The sequence below is a fragment of the Fundulus heteroclitus genome, chromosome 9 (genome assembly GCF_011125445.2).
Source record: "Fundulus heteroclitus isolate FHET01 chromosome 9, MU-UCD_Fhet_4.1, whole genome shotgun sequence".
NCBI lineage: Eukaryota > Metazoa > Chordata > Actinopteri > Cyprinodontiformes > Fundulidae > Fundulus > Fundulus heteroclitus.
In genome coordinates, this window is record NC_046369.1 from 18,441,217 (window position 1) to 18,459,885 (window position 18,669).

At 43.3% G+C, this 18,669-nt stretch overlaps 1 protein-coding gene across 1 annotated transcript; it reads left to right on the plus strand.

Annotated features, from left to right (window-relative positions):
* Window positions 1-5,842: 5,842 nt before the first annotated feature.
* LOC105921725 (vitellogenin-1-like) lies at window positions 5,843-14,340 on the plus strand. The gene is made up of 33 exons (XM_036141157.1): window positions 5,843-5,914; window positions 6,180-6,194; window positions 6,384-6,535; window positions 6,633-6,884; window positions 6,976-7,137; window positions 7,218-7,366; window positions 7,452-7,602; window positions 7,689-7,846; window positions 7,935-8,100; window positions 8,186-8,311; window positions 8,402-8,620; window positions 8,706-8,923; window positions 9,005-9,102; window positions 9,179-9,303; window positions 9,396-9,497; window positions 9,588-9,707; window positions 9,793-9,982; window positions 10,159-10,252; window positions 10,356-10,541; window positions 10,623-10,761; window positions 10,843-11,059; window positions 11,148-11,698; window positions 11,776-11,862; window positions 11,984-12,187; window positions 12,272-12,414; window positions 12,493-12,628; window positions 12,712-12,835; window positions 12,925-13,105; window positions 13,203-13,297; window positions 13,442-13,536; window positions 13,666-13,831; window positions 13,923-14,084; window positions 14,168-14,340. Exons 1-33 carry the CDS (start codon window positions 5,875-5,877, stop codon window positions 14,257-14,259), a joined length of 5,115 nt encoding a protein of 1,704 aa, XP_035997050.1. The 5' UTR covers window positions 5,843-5,874; the 3' UTR covers window positions 14,260-14,340.
* Window positions 14,341-18,669: the final 4,329 nt, after the last annotated feature.

Sequence of the window (18,669 nt, forward strand, 5' to 3'; positions counted from 1 at the left end):
CAACTACAAAGGAATCACACTCTTAAGCCTTCCTGGTAAGGTCTATTTAGGGGTTCGGGAAAGGAGGGTCCGTCGAATAGTCGAATCTCAGATTCAGGAAGAGCAGTGTGGGTTTCGTCCTGGCCGTGGAACACTGAATCAGCTCTACACCCTCAGCAGGATCCTGGAGGGGGCATGGGAGTTTGCCCAACCAGTCTCCATGTGCTTTGTGGATCTGGAGAAGGCATTCGACCGTGTCCCCAGAGGGATCCTGTGGGGGGTACTCTGGGAGTATGGAGTACCGGACCCTTTAATAAGGGCTGTCAGGTCTCTGTATGACCGGTGTTAGAGTCTGGTCCTCATTGCCGACAGTAAGTCAGACTCATTTCCGGTGAGAGTTGGACTCCGCCAAGGTTGCCCTTTGTCACCGATTCTGTTCATAACTTTTATGGACAGAATTTCTAGGCGCAGCCAAGGTGTTGAGGGGATCCGTTTTGGTGGCCTTAGGATTGCGTCTCTGCTATTCGCGGATGACGTGGTCCTATTGGCCTTAACCAGGGCGTTATCTACAGCTCACTGGAGCGGTTCGCAGCCGAGTGCGAAGCGGCCGGGATGAGAATCAGTGCCTCCAAATCCGAGGCCATGGTTCTAATCGGAAAAGGGTAGAGTGGCTCCTCCGGGTTGGGGAGGATGTACTGCCCCTAGTGGAGGAGTTCAAGTATCTTGGGGTCTTGTTCACGAATGAGGGGAGGATGGAGCAGGAGATCGACAGGCGGATTGGTGCGGCGTCTGCTGTGAAGCGGGCACTGTACCGATCCGTTGTGGTGAAGAGAGAGCTGAGCCAAAAGGCGAAGCTCTCGATTTACCGGTCGATCTACGTTCCTACCCTCATCTATGGTCACAAGCTTTGAGTCGTGACCGAAAGAACGAGATCCCGGATACAAGCGGCTGAAATGAGTTTTCTCCGTAGTGTGTCTGGGCTCTCCCTTAGAGATAGGGTGAGGAGCTCAGTCATCCGGGGAGGACTCAGAGTAGAGCCGCTGCTCCTCCACGTCGAGAGGAGCCAGTTGAGGTGGCTCGGGCATCTGGTTAGGATGCCTCCTGGACGCCTCCTTGGTGAGGTGTTCCGGGCACGTCCCATCGGAAGGAGGCCCAGGGGAAGACCCAGGACACGCTGGAGGGACTATGTCTCCCGGCTGGCCTGGGAACGCTTTGGGATTCCCCCGGAGGAGCTGGGCCAAGTGGCTGGGGAGAGGGACGTCTGGGCCTCCCTACTGAAGCTGCTACCCCCGCGACCCGACCCCGGATAAGCGGAAGAAAACAGACGGACGGACAGTACACTAAGAAAAAAGTGGGAGCTGGCCGTGCGATGGGATGGTTTTGTTGCAACGAATCGATCTATGTAGTGCAGTGAGCACTTCAAGGAAGAGGACTTCAACCGGGCAGGACAGATTTTGAGGCTTAGAGAGAGAGAGAGAGAGAGAGAGAGAGAGAGAGAGAGAGAGAGAGAGAGAGGGAGAGAGAGAGGAGAGAGAGAGAGAGAGAGAGACCCGAGTGGTAAATTTAAGGTTATTATCAATAACAAAACTAATGAGTCAGCCAACAAATTAAACTAAGAATGAAACAGGGTTGATATTGCAAGGGTGAGCGGTGTATTTAAAACCAACAGGATTACAATTTAATAAAAATAAAGCCTAAAAACTGAACAGCGAATAACCCTAAAAGCTCTACAAGTGCAAACACGCTTTAAAAAAATAGTAATAAAAAGTCCAGCACCAAACCATCCTGCGGTTATAGGGTACAGCTGGTCAGCTACTTCTGCTCGGCGTCCTTCTGCAGTCCAACCCCCCAAGTTATTGACCCAGAGATTGAGCCGAGGAGGCCAGCGTCTCCCTGAGCCTCTCCTCCATCCCGCCCTCGTCCCTGGCTCGGATGGATTCCTCCCCGTCCGGCCATTGTGCATAGCAGCTTGAGCGGCAGTTCTCGGCTCGGGTGCGCCTCACCATTGCCCCACTACGGTCTCGCTGCTCTCGGTCCTGGGGTTCACTTCTGCTTTGACTCAGTCTGGATCTGCCGCACATCTTTTGTGTCGCAGTGTTGCTGGACAGCGCTTCCCTCAAGCTGCCTCTTCAGGTTCCTTCCCATCACTGCTCGGTCAGCCACTGGCCAAGCGCTGGCCGGGCACCGGCAGCTCCTCCACAGCCTGCTCTGTCAGTCTCTCCTTCTCTCTGCTTCTCTGACTGGGTGTGGCCGCCCCTTTTCTTCCTGCCCCATCACTCTGGATGAGATACACCTGTGTAATCAGTCAGTCAGTGGCCAGTGGAAAGGGGTAGGAATTGGTGTCTCCAAAAAGCATGCAAAGAAATATACATACAACCATGCAACAAAACAAAGCTGAAACAAAAAATGTGCACTTAAAAAAATCCACCTTCCTACATGTGTGTATAATTTGTGTGTTAATTATATTAATAATATGTAACTGCAAAATATATAACTGGGTGTATATATCTCATCCAATTTGACTTCAGTTTAAATTGTTTTGGTTCTGAATAAATATGTGTAATCTAACTGAAAGGTCACGAACGTTGTGAATATATGATTAAAATGAGATCTAAACTGCCTCCTATTCATTCTGACAGCAGCTGTCTGATCTGTGGTCTGACCCAAGATGGCCGCCCTGTAGGCACGTCAGCCTAGCGGCCGGCAGCGTCCAATGGGGCGTCTACGTATATAATGTCTATAAGCGGAACTTACCGGAAGCTAATAGCATTTATGCTAGCTTCGGCTTTAATCTGGTCGTAATGAGTGGGCCAGATAACACAAACATTAATATCCCATCGATGTATGAAACCCTTATGGAGATAACATTTGTTATAACCATAAAACACACTTGAATTACATCATCAATGGCATGTGTGACCGGAGTGTAGGTTCTTTTTAAACAAGACGCACCAGAAGACAGCGTAGTCCACAATCTTTTTATTAAACCAATTCCTTAAAACATTTCTCCTTTTAAAAACATAACTTGAGCCCTACTACTCGGTCTCTGAAAAGGGATCAGATGAAATTAAGACAATTCCAGTTGTTCCAAAAGAAAATAAATGAACAAAACATGCAATGCAAAAGAAAACAAATTAGTAAGACAAAACAAAAGAAAGCAAAAACATTAGTTTCAATAATAAAGAAACAAACTATACAAGAAAACAAAAGCACTTAAAACGATGGATCAAAAAGGCGTCTAATTCCAAATGCCTTTCAATGGGCCAGAGGAGTCTTGGCGTCTCCTCTTGGCGTCTCCTCTGGCCCAAGCACTTTGCATTGTCTTTGTACTGAATTGTGCTACATAAATAAATTTGCCTTGCCTTGCCTTGCCTTGCCTTGCCTTGCGTTGACGCAGAAGTTAAGACTGCAAACTTAACTCTGATTCGGCCGGCAGGTCTCCGATGCCAGTCAGGTCCGCTCCGCAGAGGACAACGAGTATTTCCCCTTTTGTCGCTCCACTAAAGCAACGGGAAATGAGTTTCACAGAAAGCACATTTTACCCAGCTTGTGAGTCTTTGAGGCCCGGATGAATGACTGGTCCCCCAGGGTGGACCCTCTCCTTGAGAGTCCCCAGGCAAGAAAAAAAATCAGTGAGGTGGAGCCTGGTTCCATAGCACGGCACCCTGCTGAGAGAGGCTGCCTCTGCGTGGATGTGTGAAATTCCTTTGCTTACAACCCATTCTGATTTCTCCTCATGTTACATGTTGTTCCCAAATCCGATCCCTACCCATGACCTGATGGCACAACACAAGCATGAAGTGTGTGATTTCACATCAGGGATGTACTGTAACTGCTAGCAACCTTAACAAAGCATTACCTTTACAATCATAGAAACACTGAATTGGTTTAAGTCTAAAGCCGGGCGTACACTGTACGAGTTTTTCCCCTTTTCGGGCCGATTCTTCAGTCGTGCGAGCATTTTTTGAATCGGGCCGAATTTCAGCTTGATCGTAGAGGGGGGGAGGAGGGGGGACTGGCTTCTCACGACTACCTCCCGATCAGGAATCGGACGATCGGTGAAAATCAAACAAGTTTGAAATTCAGTCGGCTGTCGTGAGGTTTTCGTGAGCGCATCCTGCTGTTCGAGCAGAGCTACGAGGGGGCGCCCTCCCCTCCTCTCCGTCCCCGCCAGCGGAGGGAGGGAAGCGGGCGTCCCTGAAGCAACCTCCGGCCGGTGTTGGGGAGGGCGAGCCGTCCGGTCCGCGCAACGCGCTGGCCGCCTGTTTCGGCACTCCTCCGCGGTCCGCGCAACGCGCTGGCCGCCTGTTTCGGCACTCCTCCGCTTGCTGGGGGGGGGTTGCGGGCCAGGCGACCTGCCGTGCCGCGCGGCCGCCGATGCGTCTCGTCTCTCCTCTCTCTCCCCTCCGTTCCCCTGACGCCCGGTGCCTCCTGCGGGCCTCGCCAGAGCTGGGCTCGAACCCCTGCTCTGGGTCCCTGTCACCTACCGTCGCTTGCCTGCCTCTGCCACCACATCGAGCGGTCCCAGAGGGGACACGACGTACAGTGTGAGCAGTCCGGTCTCGTCCGAGCGTCGCGCCGCACAGATCGTGAGCGGTGAACTTTTTAAACCCCTCGGTTCCGTCGCACAGTTTGACATGTATATAAGTACCACGACTGAAAAACTCGTACAGTGTACGCCCGGCTTAACACATGACGTGATTTTTTTCTTCTTCAAATTTGCACCCTCTCACACATTTACACAAAACTCAGCAACTCATGTTCTAATAAACTTGAAAATAAAACTAATATCAAGTTTTGAGAGATTGTCTCAACTTATTTGTGTTACATCCTATTTGCTCCGGCATAAATAGCTGCTTTAGGCTTACGTTACAGAGCTTGGCCAGATAAAAACAAAATGCTTGTCAAGCTCTAACAAGGAAGGCCTCTTTTAGGGCTAAATGAATCAGTATTAAAAACTAAGCACAACTAAGAACAACACTATCAAAGAGAAATGTGTTTGTTGTTGTGCACATGCACAGAGATTAAAAGTTGTCACTCAGATTCAAACATAAAGTATGACTCTTGTTAACAATGATATCAGTAGTCAAAGTGAGCCCTTTCCTCTTCTCCCTTATTAAGAGGTCACCACAACAAGTCATTACAACTTGCACACAAACTTGGCAGAGGTTTTAAGCTGGATCTCTTCCAGACCAAACTGGATTCAATCCCAGCATATTTGATGTTAACAGAATATTTTACACATAAAAAAGTAAATCTCTTGCACAATGGAAATGCAGAAATATTTAACATATTTATTGTTTCAAATTCAATAATTACTGTTATCATTCTCCTTTTTATATTATTGATCATTCTTTTTTTTCGGATTAGGAACATGTAGCAACAATGAAAAAAATATTATTACATTTTAAGTTTTATTGTTTTTGTGTTCCCTTTTATAAAAATAATACTTGCTGAATAGAAAATGTTAGACTAACAAACTAACAAACAGGTTTTACTTTTGTAAAGGTATCTTTTGTGGAGTTTGAAGCCTTTCTAATAGAACATGTGTTATCCTTAGGTAATATTTTCGTTAGAAAAATTGTTTATGCATTTACAAATACCAATGTCAGAGAGGTGTAAAAGAACGAAGCTCTTTTACAGATGAAACAAGAATTGCTAAATTGAACTATTTGGTAATGGTGTTGGAACTGCATGCTCAGGTTTGACCTGCTTCAGAGACCAAGGTCAGGTGAACCTAACTTTCCTTCTTTTGATGTATGTTGCTCAAACCAGTTGCTGATTCAAAGATAAATAAGTTATCCATCAAAACAAATGCAATCAGCACATGTACACGGCAAAGATTTCCCTATAAAAGGCTACCTGTCACTACTGATTGTCACAGCCTCATCAGCCATGAAAGCGGTTGTGCTAGCCCTGACTCTGGCCTTCGTGGGTAAGTAGGATACTGAATTGATCAATTTAATTTTTATATTTAATTTTCACCTAATGTTTTAGGAGTTTTTCTGTGCCTTAATTTTAAATGTAATGTATCTACTATCTTTTTTTTAAATAGTAAAGAGCTGCATTTGCCATTTCTGAGCCATTTGTTAAAGTCAAAGTTTTTTATAACTTCTTTAAAGCTTTAGAGTTATTTCTTTTTTCTTAATTTGACACCAACTTACATTAAACATTTTTATTGTATTTTATTTCAATTTTAGCTGGACAAAATTTTGGTAAGTTCACTATTTGTATGTCAACTAAATAATTCAACATGTACCATAGCTAAACTTAAGTGAGAATGACTCAGCCTGGTGAATTTTAGCATACTCCCTGATTAATAGTTCTTTAAATTCCATAGATTTTTTATGCAGTTTTGTTACATAAAGTAGATTCATTCTCACTGTGCAAAATTGTGCTCACAGCCCCTGAATTTGCTGCTGGTAAGACCTACGTATATAAGTATGAAGCGCTCATCCTGGGCGGTCTTCCTGAGGAAGGTTTGGCAAGAGCTGGATTGAAAATCAGCACCAAACTTCTACTCAGTGCAGCTGACCAAAATACTTATATGCTGAAGGTAATACATAAATGAATAAATAAATATTTCGCAAGTAGTAACAACAGTGATTCAAATTTTCAAATACTTTACAAACACATTTTGCTTAAAATCACAGCTTGTGGAACCTGAGCTCTCTGAGTACAGCGGCATTTGGCCAAAGGACCCAGCAGTGCCAGCAACCAAGTTGACAGCAGCCCTTGCACCTCAGCTCGCAATTCCCATCAAGTTTGAATACACCAATGGTGTTGTTGGTAAAGTCTTTGCTCCTGAGGAAGTCTCGACTTTGGTGCTGAACATCTACAGAGGCATCCTGAATATTCTCCAGCTGAACATCAAGAAGACCCACAAAGTCTATGACTTGCAGGAGGTTTGTAAACGTTCTCCTTTGTGGTGTGTTTGAGAAGTTATTTGCAAGTAGTCATTAAACTTCAGTCTAAAATGGTTTCTGTTCTCCACAGGTCGGAACTCAGGGTGTGTGCAAGACCCTCTATTCCATCAGTGAAGATGCACGAATTGAGAACATCCTTCTGACCAAGACCAGGGACCTGAGCAACTGCCAGGAAAGACTCAATAAGGACATCGGGTTGGCATACACTGAGAAATGCGACAAGTGCCAGGAGGTGAAGTTCAACCCATTATGTACCAATGGAGGGTCTCCAAAAGCCAAACATTGCAATTAATCTGTGATTTGTTTTCTCAGGAAACCAAAAACTTGAGAGGTACCACAACATTAAGTTACGTCTTGAAACCAGTCGCCGATGCCGTCATGATCCTGAAGGCGAACGTTAATGAGCTGATCCAGTTTTCACCTTTCTCTGAGGCTAACGGAGCTGCTCAGATGAGGACCAAGTATGTCAAGAGTCACTAAGATAATGAGCGTGATGTCAGGATTCAGTCTAACTTTGACCTAACTTATTTTCACCTTAATTTAAAGGCAGTCTTTGGAGTTCCTTGAAATTGAGAAAGAACCCATTCCATCTGTCAAGGCTGAATATCGTCACCGTGGATCTCTCAAATACGAGTTCTCCGATGAACTTCTTCAGACACCCCTTCAGCTGATCAAGATCAGTGATGCACCAGCCCAGGTATGGTTTGGACTTTTAACTAAAGACAGGTAAAGATTATATGTGACAATGGCTTCAAATTATTCATTTCAATTATGTGGTTTTAGGTTGCAGAGGTCCTGAAGCACCTGGCTACCTACAACATAGAGGATGTTCATGAAAATGCACCTTTGAAGTTTTTGGAACTGGTACAACTCCTCCGTGTTGCCCGCTATGAAGATTTGGAAATGTACTGGAACCAGTACAAAAAGATGCCTCCCCACAGGTACATCTCGGCGACACAACACAATTTGTAAAACAAAACGGGATTTAAATTAACTTTTTTGAAACTTAATTTCTCTTTGCTTTCACAGACACTGGTTCTTGGACACCATTCCTGCCACTGGTACCTTCGCTGGTCTCAGATTCATCAAAGAGAAGTTCATGGCTGAGGAAATAAGCATCGCTGAGGCAGCTCAGGCTTTCATTACAGCTGTGCACATGGTGACTGCTGACCCTGAGGTTATCAAGCTGTTTGAGGTTGGTAATCTGCACAATGTGAATAACATATTTTTAAGAAAAAAATGAATGCATATAATGTATCTGATCTTTTGCACTTTTCTAGAGCCTGGTAGACAGCGACAAAGTAGTGGAAAACCCACTTCTGCGTGAGGTTGTCTTCCTTGGATATGGAACAATGGTTAACAAATACTGCAATAAGACAGTTGATTGTCCTGTTGAACTCATAAAGGTAATGTGATCACATAAACTCTGTTGCTTCAAACTAAAGAGAAACTGTGAGAAATGAATCATGTTGTTAATTGCAAATTTACATCAACAGCCTATTCAACAACGGCTGTCAGACGCCATTGCAAAGAACGAGGAAGAGAACATCATCCTGTACATAAAGGTTTTGGGAAATGCCGGCCATCCATCTAGCTTCAAGTCACTCACTAAGATCATGCCCATCCATGGCACTGCTGCTGTATCTCTGCCAATGACAATTCATGTTGAAGCCATCATGGCTCTGAGGAACATTGCAAAGAGGGAGTCCAGAATGGTAGGTTCTAAATATCAAGTATTTCAAAGTGTTTGTGTCTGTCCGCGGAGCTCCATTGAGACTTTATCGCTCTCATCTGAATTAGGTCCAGGAACTGGCTCTCCAGCTCTACATGGACAAGGCTCTCCACCCAGAGCTCCGTATGCTGTCCTGCATTGTTCTCTTCGAGACAAGTCCTTCTATGGGTTTGGTGACAACTGTTGCCAACTCTGTGAAAACCGAGGAGAATTTGCAGGTGGCCAGCTTCACTTACTCTCACATGAAGTCCCTGAGCAGGAGCCCCGCAACGATCCATCCTGATGTGTAAGGCAATTGTTTGTGCTTGAATTATCATCAAGTTGGACCAATTAATGCTAAGTTATCTCTATAATTCTGTTATTGCAGTGCTGCCGCATGCCGCGCCGCCATGAAGATCTTGGGTACAAAGTTGGACAGACTGAGCCTGCGTTATAGCAAAGCTGTACATGTGGACCTCTACAACAGTAAGGCAATAGGAAGAGAAGATGAGTTCTGTTTTCCTGAACTGCCAGCTAACCTACTTATTAAAAACTATATCAGGTTCCTTGGCGGTCGGTGCTGCTGCAACTGCTTTTTACATCAATGATGCTGCCACATTTATGCCAAAATCCTTTGTTGCAAAGACCAAAGGCTTCATCGCTGGAAGTACTGCTGAAGTCCTGGAGGTAAAACCATCAAAAATACAGTCACTGCTTGGAAAAGAAATAGTAAAGGTGTTGTTGTTCAACACTGTTGAGTTTTTTTGTTTTCTCTACAGATTGGAGCGAATATTGAAGGACTGCAGGAGCTGATTCTGAAAAACCCTGCTCTCTCTGAAAGTACTGACAGGATCACCAAAATGAAGCGAGTCATTAAGGCTGTAAGGAACACTGAAAGGCCCAAAATAAAAGAAGAATTATTATATAGTCCAATATGAGCTTTTTAAATCTCTTTTCTTCTTTCTCCACAGCTGTCAGAATGGAGATCCTTGCCCACCAGCAAACCCCTAGCCTCTGTGTATGTTAAGTTCTTTGGACAAGAGATTGGCTTTGCTAACATTGACAAACCCATGATCGAAAAGGCTGTCAAGGTATTAAACAAGCAAGAATCAGTTAAAATCAAAGCAAATCCAGTTTTGTGAGACACGGTACGAACTATGTCCTCTTCCTTTACAGTTTGGCAAGGAATTACCCATTCAGGAATATGGAAGAGAGGCTCTCAAGGCTCTGCTCCTGTCTGACATCAACTTCCACTACGCTAAGCCAGTGCTGGCTGCTGAGATGCGACGCATTCTTCCTACTGTCGCTGGTATTCCAATGGAACTCAGTCTGTACAGTGCTGCTGTGGCTGCAGCCTCTGTTGAAAGTGAGTAAATTACCATTTTACAGTGAAAGACTGACCAAGCTTTGCAATTTACCTTCACTTTTAGATTTGAGGATATTCACATCTTCTCTCAATGAAATCTGACTACAGTATTCAAAAGAAAACCTTGCAGTCAGTTTAATGCAATGGGAAAACTCACAAGCTTTCTGTTTTCTCAGTCAAGCCCAACACGTCACCACGTCTGTCAGCAGACTTCGACGTCAAGACTCTGCTGGAGACAGACGTTGAGCTCAAGGCTGAGATCAGACCAATGTAGGTGGCTAGTGTCTAACCCTGCTTGTCCAACAAAAAATTCAGCACAAAATTATTAATATGATAAAATTCAAAATAAAAACCTTTTCATTTATTTCTCCAGGGTTGCCATGGACACATATGCCGTTATGGGACTTAACACCAACATCTTCCAGGCTGCTTTGGTAGCTCGCGCTAAAGTGCACTCTGTTGTGCCAGCCAAAATAGCTGCAAGACTTAATATCAAAGAGGGTGACTTTAAGCTTGAAGCTCTTCCTGTTGATGTGCCGGAAAACATCACATCCATGAAGTAAGCCTGTGAAAAATTTTGACATGACTTTTGTCCTTACCCTTAGAGCCCAACTGAATTGGTTTATTTTTCCCCCAACAGTGTTACAACCTTTGCTGTAGCAAGAAACATCGAGGAACCTTTGGTTGAGAGAATCACTCCTCTTCTCCCCGCCAAAGTTTTGGCATCCTTCCCAAACAGGAAACGCTCATCCAAGCTTGATCCCACTGGCAATAGCATGGTAACTTTTAACATCGCTTCGACAGCTACCGTTAAATCTGCAATCAAATTGTGATTAATTAATCACTTACTTCTCTTACAGTTAGACTCCTCAGAACTCCTTCCCATGGAAGAAGAAGATGTAGAGCCCATTCCTGAATATAAGTTCCGTCGATTTGCCAAAAAGTACTGCGCTAAGCACATTGGTGTTGGACTGAAGGCCTGTTTCAAGTTGGCCAGTCAAAATGGAGCCTCCATCCAAGACATTGTCTTGTACAAACTGGCTGGTAGCCACAACTTCTCTTTCTCTGTGACACCAAGTAAGCGCTGGCAAAACAACACATAGTAGTCTGTGGAAGCATGTTGTGCGTAAAAGGTCTTGATGGCATTACTATCTTTCCCTTTAAGTTGAAGGAGAAGTTGTTGAGAGATTGGAGATGGAGGTTAAAGTCGGAGCAAAGGCTGCAGAGAAGCTTGTTAAACGCATCAACCTGAGTGAGGACGAAGAAACTGAAGAAGGAGGTCCAGTCCTGGTGAAGCTCAACAAAATCCTGTCTTCAAGACGGAACAGCTCCTCATCTTCCTCCTCCAGCTCCAGCAGCTCTTCTGAGAGCCGTTCTTCAAGGTCCTCCTCTTCATCTCGCTCCAGCCGTAAGATTGACCTTGCAGCCAGGACCAATAGCAGCAGCAGCAGCAGTAGCCGTCGCAGCAGAAGCAGCAGCAGCAGCAGCAGCAGTAGCAGCAGCAGCAGTAGCAGCAGCAGCAGTAGCAGCAGCAGCAGCAGCAGGAGAAGCAGCAGCAGCAGCAGTAGTAGCAGCAGCAGCAGCAGTAGGAGCAGCAGGAGAGTCAACTCAACAAGATCCAGCAGCAGTTCAAGTAGGACCAGCTCTGCATCAAGCCTTGCATCTTTCTTCAGTGACAGCTCAAGCTCTTCTAGCTCCAGTGATCGTCGCTCAAAGGTAAACATATTCCTTTTGATTATTCAGGCAAGAGTTTTAACACATCTGGGAAAGTTGACAACATTTGTGCTTTACAGGAAGTGATGGAGAAGTTCCAGAGGTTACACAAGAAAATGGTTGCCTCCGGTAGCAGTGCCTCAAGCGTTGAAGCCATCTACAAAGAGGTGAAATTTGGTCATAATAAAAAAAACAAAAAAAAAAACAATAAGCACTTAGAGTTATCATTTTTATTCTGCATGATTTTAAGTGTGAACCTACAATAATTTATCTTGACTGTAACCACAGAAAAAATATCTTGGCGAGGAAGAAGCCGTTGTGGCAGTGATTCTCCGTGCTGTCAAAGCTGACAAGAGGATGGTGGGATACCAGCTTGGTTTCTACCTTGACAAACCAAATGCCAGAGTTCAGATCATTGTCGCCAACATTTCTTCTGATAGCAACTGGAGGATCTGTGCTGATGCAGTTGTGTTGAGCAAGCACAAAGTTACAGTAAGCCCTGTTTACAAGTTATAGAATTAAAGACTATAAGCAACTGTAGGTGACTTCTACTAATGTAATGATGTTTGTCAATAGACCAAGATTTCCTGGGGAGAACAGTGCAGGAAATACAGCACCAATGTTACAGGAGAGACTGGTATTGTTTCTTCAAGCCCTGCTGCTCGCCTCAGAGTGTCCTGGGAAAGACTGCCTTCTACCCTGAAACGCTATGGAAAGATGTAAGTATCTACAATACTCCTAAGATCTCAGATCAAAAATCTTTGCACAATTTCTGACATTTCTTCATTCCCCCCCAGGGTTAACAAGTACATTCCTGTTAAAGTATTGTCTGACTTGATCCACACAAAGAGAGAAAACAGCACCAGGAATATCTCAGTCATCGCAGTTGCCACATCTGAAAAGACAATTGACATCATAACCAAAACTCCAATGGTATGAAGGGTTCTAGCTTTGTTCTCCCAGTAGAAAGTACCATTAATGTTTGTTTTAATAATTTTAATTAACTCTTCTTACAGAGCTCTGTCTACAATGTCACTATGCATCTTCCCATGTCTATGCCCATTGATGAGATCAAAGGTCTCAGCCCCTTTGATGAAGTCATTGACAAGATCCACTTCATGGTTTCTAAGGCTGCTGCAGGTAATGGGGAATTTTTCTTTCATAGAGATATTCAACATGACTTTGTCTGGCAAGTCCAGATTAAAAGCCTATTTTCTTACGCTTTCCAGCTGAATGCAGCTTTGTCGAAGACACACTCTACACATTCAACAACAGGAGCTACAAGAACAAGATGCCTTCCTCTTGCTACCAGGTTGCAGCACAGGACTGCACAGATGAGCTGAAATTCATGGTTCTCCTGAGGAAAGATACGTCCGAACAACACCACATCAATGTCAAGATTTCTGAGATGTAAGTTTCCAGCACAATGTAGGGTAACTATTTTAGCTTCATTTACAAGATGGTTAAGACCCCAAGATTAAGAGGGTTTTCACTTCTCTGCTTTCAGCGATATTGACATGTTTCCAAAGGACAACAACGTCACTGTGAAGGTCAACGAAATGGAAATACCCCCCACCAGCCTGCCTTACCGCCACCCAACAGGTCACTATGAACAGTCCTGTTTTATTTCATTATTGCACCTATAACTATGAGCTACAAATACTCCTGATAATTTCCCTTTCCATTTCTGAGTGTCATAATGTTTTATTAATTCACTGATAAGTATGCATCATGAAACTGTTACAGCTTCCATCGAGATCAGACAAAGCGGAGAGGGACTTGCTGTCTATGCACCCAGCCACGGTCTCCAAGAAGTCTACTTTGATAGGAAGACATGGAGGGTACAAGCAATGCTATTTATTGATAGATTTCCCCTGCAAATGCCAGAAGCTCAGAAGTGGGGTTTTAGGGAAACCTCAAATATAGTGTATAATTCTATTCTCAATGCCCCATCTGATGTTGCAATGCAGATCAAAGTTGCTGACTGGATGAAAGGAAAGACCTGTGGACTCTGTGGAAAGGCTGATGGAGAGATCAGACAGGAGTACCACACTCCCAACGGACGCGTGGCCAAGAACTCAGTCAGCTTTGCTCACTCCTGGATTCTTCCTGCTGAAAGCTGCAGGGATGCATCTGGTAAACCCCTATCTGTATCTACAGGTTTTGCATGTGAATAAAGTGCGTATTGCCTTCTTCAAAAACTCATCAACATGTTGTCCTCCTACAGAGTGCCGTCTGAAACTTGAATCTGTGCAGCTGGAGAAACAGTTGACCATCCACGGTGAGGACTCCACATGCTTCTCAGTTGAGCCTGTACCTCGCTGTCTGCCCGGTTGTTTGCCTGTCAAGACCACACCTGTCACTGTTGGTTTCAGCTGCCTGGCATCTGGTGAGTTTTTTTTAATTAAGTTAATAACGTGTAAAGATTTTCAAAGTGCAATTTCTAACTGGTGCGTTTACCTGTTTGTGCAGATCCTCAGACCACCGTCTATGACAGAAGTGTGGATCTAAGACAAACTACCCAGGCTCACCTGGCTTGCAGCTGCAACGCCAAGTGCTCTTAAACATAAGATTTCCTTTAAGTCACTACTATGTGTACGTTTTTTTTTAATCTGTAACAGTAAATAAACTGCATCTCAACATCATTACACTGGAGTGATTATTTAAGTATATGTAGGCAATCTATTAATTTGCATAGATTTTAAATCAGAATCAGAAATACTTTAATAATCCCAGAGGGAAATTACTGTTTCAGTACAACCACCATCACAATCATCACAAACATTTCAGAGGGAGACAATTTACTGAGGCCTTGCTGCCAAGGACAACTGCTTACATGGTGCCCACAGGGCGCTGCCATTACTCTGTGGAAAGATAGAGGGCACAAAAAGGGAGGTGAGAGGAAAAAAATATATATTTCAAACTTTATCCTATAACAGAATACAGTTTGATATCAAAAACCTCAGCACGAGAAGCACAAATAAGACGAGACACATATAAGCAGAAAGTTAAAACATTTGAGACTAGTCGTGTGTAATTTCATCTGTTTTTATGAGCATCAGTTTTGTGTGTCTGAAGTGTTTATATTTCCGTGAACACTCTCCAGAGGCCATTGTCCTTGATGTTATCAGCCAGCCAACAGTTCAGAAAGCATCCATAGATGTCAGCGGGGGAGGAGGTAGCAGGGAAGAGTTCTGAGCTCTCTTGCCATAACAATCCAGGAGTGACTAGATAGGGAAGGCATAGTCCAAATACTTCATTTGTTATGAGACAAGCTGCACTGACTTTCCCGTCAGCTATAAGTCTTTGCTGACTCCAAATAGCGAATCCAATATTCCAAATTGTTAGACTGTTCCGCGTTTCGCTTCCAGATTTTATCCCATCTCCCCTTGAGTTCAACCACCGAAGCCAGTCAGCGTACCAGCACATCCAGCTGCTCCTACAACATCCGGGTCTGTCCGTTCACCGCCTAGTGAGCGCGTCATATGCAGCTGGTAGACTGATCAAGGCCAAATTGCTACCGACATCTGCTGTATTTGTTGATACATCAAAAATACACCAAATCCAATAAGTAGAAATCCAAGTTTCATGAATCTAAATGTAAATGTTTCCACGTCCAGGAATGACAAAGTTGAAAGTCACACCATTTCCCATCCAAGAATATAGGGTGTATCCCACGAAATGAGTCAAATCGGGGCCGGACAGGTCCCCCTTTTGTTGCCTACCCGTCGAAAAAATTTGATCAATAGCATTAAGAGTCCAGCTTACCAGATCCATGTTTTTCAGAGTTCGGTTGATATGAAGAAAGTGCTCAGAAAGACAAGACATAGCAGCAGAAGCAGGGGGGGGGGGGGGGGGGGGGGGCTGAAGCGCTGGAGAGGAGAGGAACAAACACAATCGACCTCGAAGAGAGACAGAACAGAGACTAAAGGGAAAATGCTCACCAGACTCAGCTGCTCTGCCTTCTTCAAGTGCCGAAAGAAGCTTTTACTGATTCTGGGTGTGAAAATGTGCAGACCTGCAACTAACTTTGGGGTTTTTATATAACTCAAACACACAATGAACTGCTTCAAATGGAATAAGGAAAGTAAAGTAAGTAAAGTAAAATTTATTTATATAGCACTTTTCTCAGATAAAAATCACAAAGTGCTTCACAGTAAAATACAAATACAAAAAACAAAAAACAAAAAAAAACAAAAACAGTATACAGCAATACTAAACAGCATTTTAAAACAAAATGGAAAAAAAACATACAAACGAAACCATAAAACCCACATGTCTAATAAAAAGCCTGCTTGAATAGCAGCGTCTTTAGTTGCTTTTTAAAAGAAGCAACAGAGTTCAAACAACGTAAAGAGAGAGGCAAAACATTCCACAGCCTCGGAGCCACTGCCTGGAATGAGCGATCCCCTCTAGTTTTAAAATAAGTGCGTGGGACCACTAACAATGATTGGCCCAGTGACCTCAGACTATGGGTCGGAGTATGGAGCTGTATCAGCTCAGAAATGTAGGGAGGAGCTAGACCATGCAGGGCTTTAAAAGTAAGGACAAGAATTTTGAACTGGATTCTATACTGGACCGGTAACCAGTGCAAAGCTGCTAATACTGGGGTAATGTGATCTCTTTTGTTTATGTGAGTTAAAAGCCTTGCAGAAAGGAAACTTCTTTATTCAAAGAAATATCCGACAATGAAGTGGAAAATTTTTGTTTTTCTACCCTTTACATTTCATATTTAAGTCAGTAGCCAAAATTCAGTGGGGGAAAATAACTATTTGGTTCCCTGCTGATTTTCCGACTGTGCTGACCAAACACTGTCTAATGTTGACAATATGGAGTGATCATGGGGAATAAATGAAATATAAAATGACCATCACTCTATCAAAAACCAAGCCTTATAGGGGTGAGCATGATTTTGAGAGAGATGAACATTTAGCCCACAACTGAACAGGAGGGAGCTTGGTGAGGATCTGAAGGAATTCGGGTCCAAGAACACCTTTGGAAAAGCGCTATGCTGTAATAGACTGAAATCTCCGCCCTGAAAGCTCTAAGGGGCAGAAGGCCTAGTTTAGAGGCAGATAAATGCTCACTATGACCTGAACAACACAACCCTTAAAATCAGCTAAACTTTATGCTTTGGTTCTGTTTTTTCTACTGAGGCTACAGGACATTTGCATTGCATTAAAAGGTCCAGTCCTGGTGAAGCAGCAACAAAACAAATTCCTGTCTTTGAGAAAAGAGCACTCCTCATCTTCGTCCTTCAGCTCCAGCAGCTCTGCTTCGACCCATTCCTAGAGTTCTTACACTCCCTCCAGATACAAAATCAGTTTTTGTAGCAGGTGCATCATACAACAGAGTAACAGCAGGAGTAGCTGCGAAAGAACTTAATTTCTTTAACAACAACCATAAAAATGGGTCATGGATGAGTATTCTAGCCCACAAAGGGCCAAACTAGCCAGGTAGGAATGGGAAATAATCGTAGTCAGATTGAATTCTGACCATGTACTATGGGAAGGTACCAGAAGGAATTTCACCACCCTGCTGCAAAGACGGCCTCTCTCTCAGCAGGGTGCCTGCTGTAAACCACCCCCACAGACCAGACTCTCAGATAGGGTGACCAGACGTCCCCGATGTAACGGAATGATTGAAAACTCTTTGTAAGGCGCTAATCTGGTACGCTGGTTCTCCAGGGATCAACAAGGGTTTGTCTAAAGATGTTTTAGAACTGATTGGTGACCTTTAGTTTATATTTCAGATAGTTAGTTATAAGTAGAGTTATTACAAGTTGTTTTGCTGATTTATGGTTGTGATTTATGAGCGTAGACCGCCAGGCTTAGGTGTGCTTTTTTACTGCTCAGTTTGGATATATGAAAGTTCCTCATGAAAAAATAGGAGTCAGTAGCAGGAGAACTGAATGAAGATCTGCATGGCCTGAGAATGATGGAGGAAGAGAGATAACGACCTGTTTAATGGTCACTTATGTTGTTTTTGCTTGTAGCTCCTAATACTGTGGTAATTAGCATTATTTGTATTTAATCAGACGAGATAATAATAATAATAATAATAATAATAATAATAATAATAATAATAATAATAATAATAATAATAATAATAATAGGACGTTTTTATGTTGTATATTCTAATGTTTTTGGAAGTGATTTTAATTATATAATGTCTCTGTTTTAGAATTAATGTAAGATTGATACAAGAGGAGAGAGGAAGAAGATAGGAAGACAGAAAGAAAAATTAAATGAGTGGAGGAAAATAGGAACACTGATGGAAATAACGGTTGACAAGAAAGGAAAAAAAATTACTTAGAGTATTAGTAAAGTTAAAGTGATAAAGCGTTGACATGATTTAAGTGATAAACTAACGTATTCAGTAATGTAGTGTGTGAAGTATGCTATGTAAAACAGAGTGGCTATATACTCAGGTTTAAGTTGTCTGAGGATATAACATCTTTCTGAGTCTCTGCACTGAACATGAGTTTCACTGCACTTCCCTAGCTGTGGCAGAATCAAGAGGCAGTTTAGTTGTATTTTTTTCTTGTGTTTTAAAAATGTCTGTTCTGCACATAATATATCCTCTTCTCCTCTTATTTTATCCAGACCTCTCAGGCCACAATGCCTGATTACCACGGCTGATGGCTCTTCAGACACAGAAGGCCTTGAAGAAACCAGAGATGATCTCATGTTAGCTGACTCACTGACCAGAGTTAACTCACCTTATAGGAGCAAACAATACACTTGCACATTAACTACTACCATATACATAATGAAGTTATACACACTTTATGTAAGTTTCAGTGACGTGCGGTAGGGTCCATAGCTGGTGAGGCACTGATGTCACCAGTCAGATTTACAAATACATACACTCTACAGAGTAGACTCATTGCAAAGTGCTGAAGGATTGATTCTTGGTTAAAAAAATAAATAAAACTAAATTATTTGTCATTTGATTGGTAACAGTTTGAGTTA

Excerpts from the sequence above, each read along its gene's own strand:
- LOC105921725 (XM_036141157.1), top strand. The coding sequence starts at position 5,875 with ATGAAAGCGGTTGTGCTAGCCCTGACTCTGGCCTTCGTGG. Across the intron at positions 8,621-8,705 it reads CAAAGAGGGAGTCCAGAATG|GTCCAGGAACTGGCTCTCCA; the intron begins GTAGGTTCTAAA and ends CATCTGAATTAG. Across the intron at positions 12,415-12,492 it reads CTGAAACGCTATGGAAAGAT|GGTTAACAAGTACATTCCTG; the intron begins GTAAGTATCTAC and ends ATTCCCCCCCAG.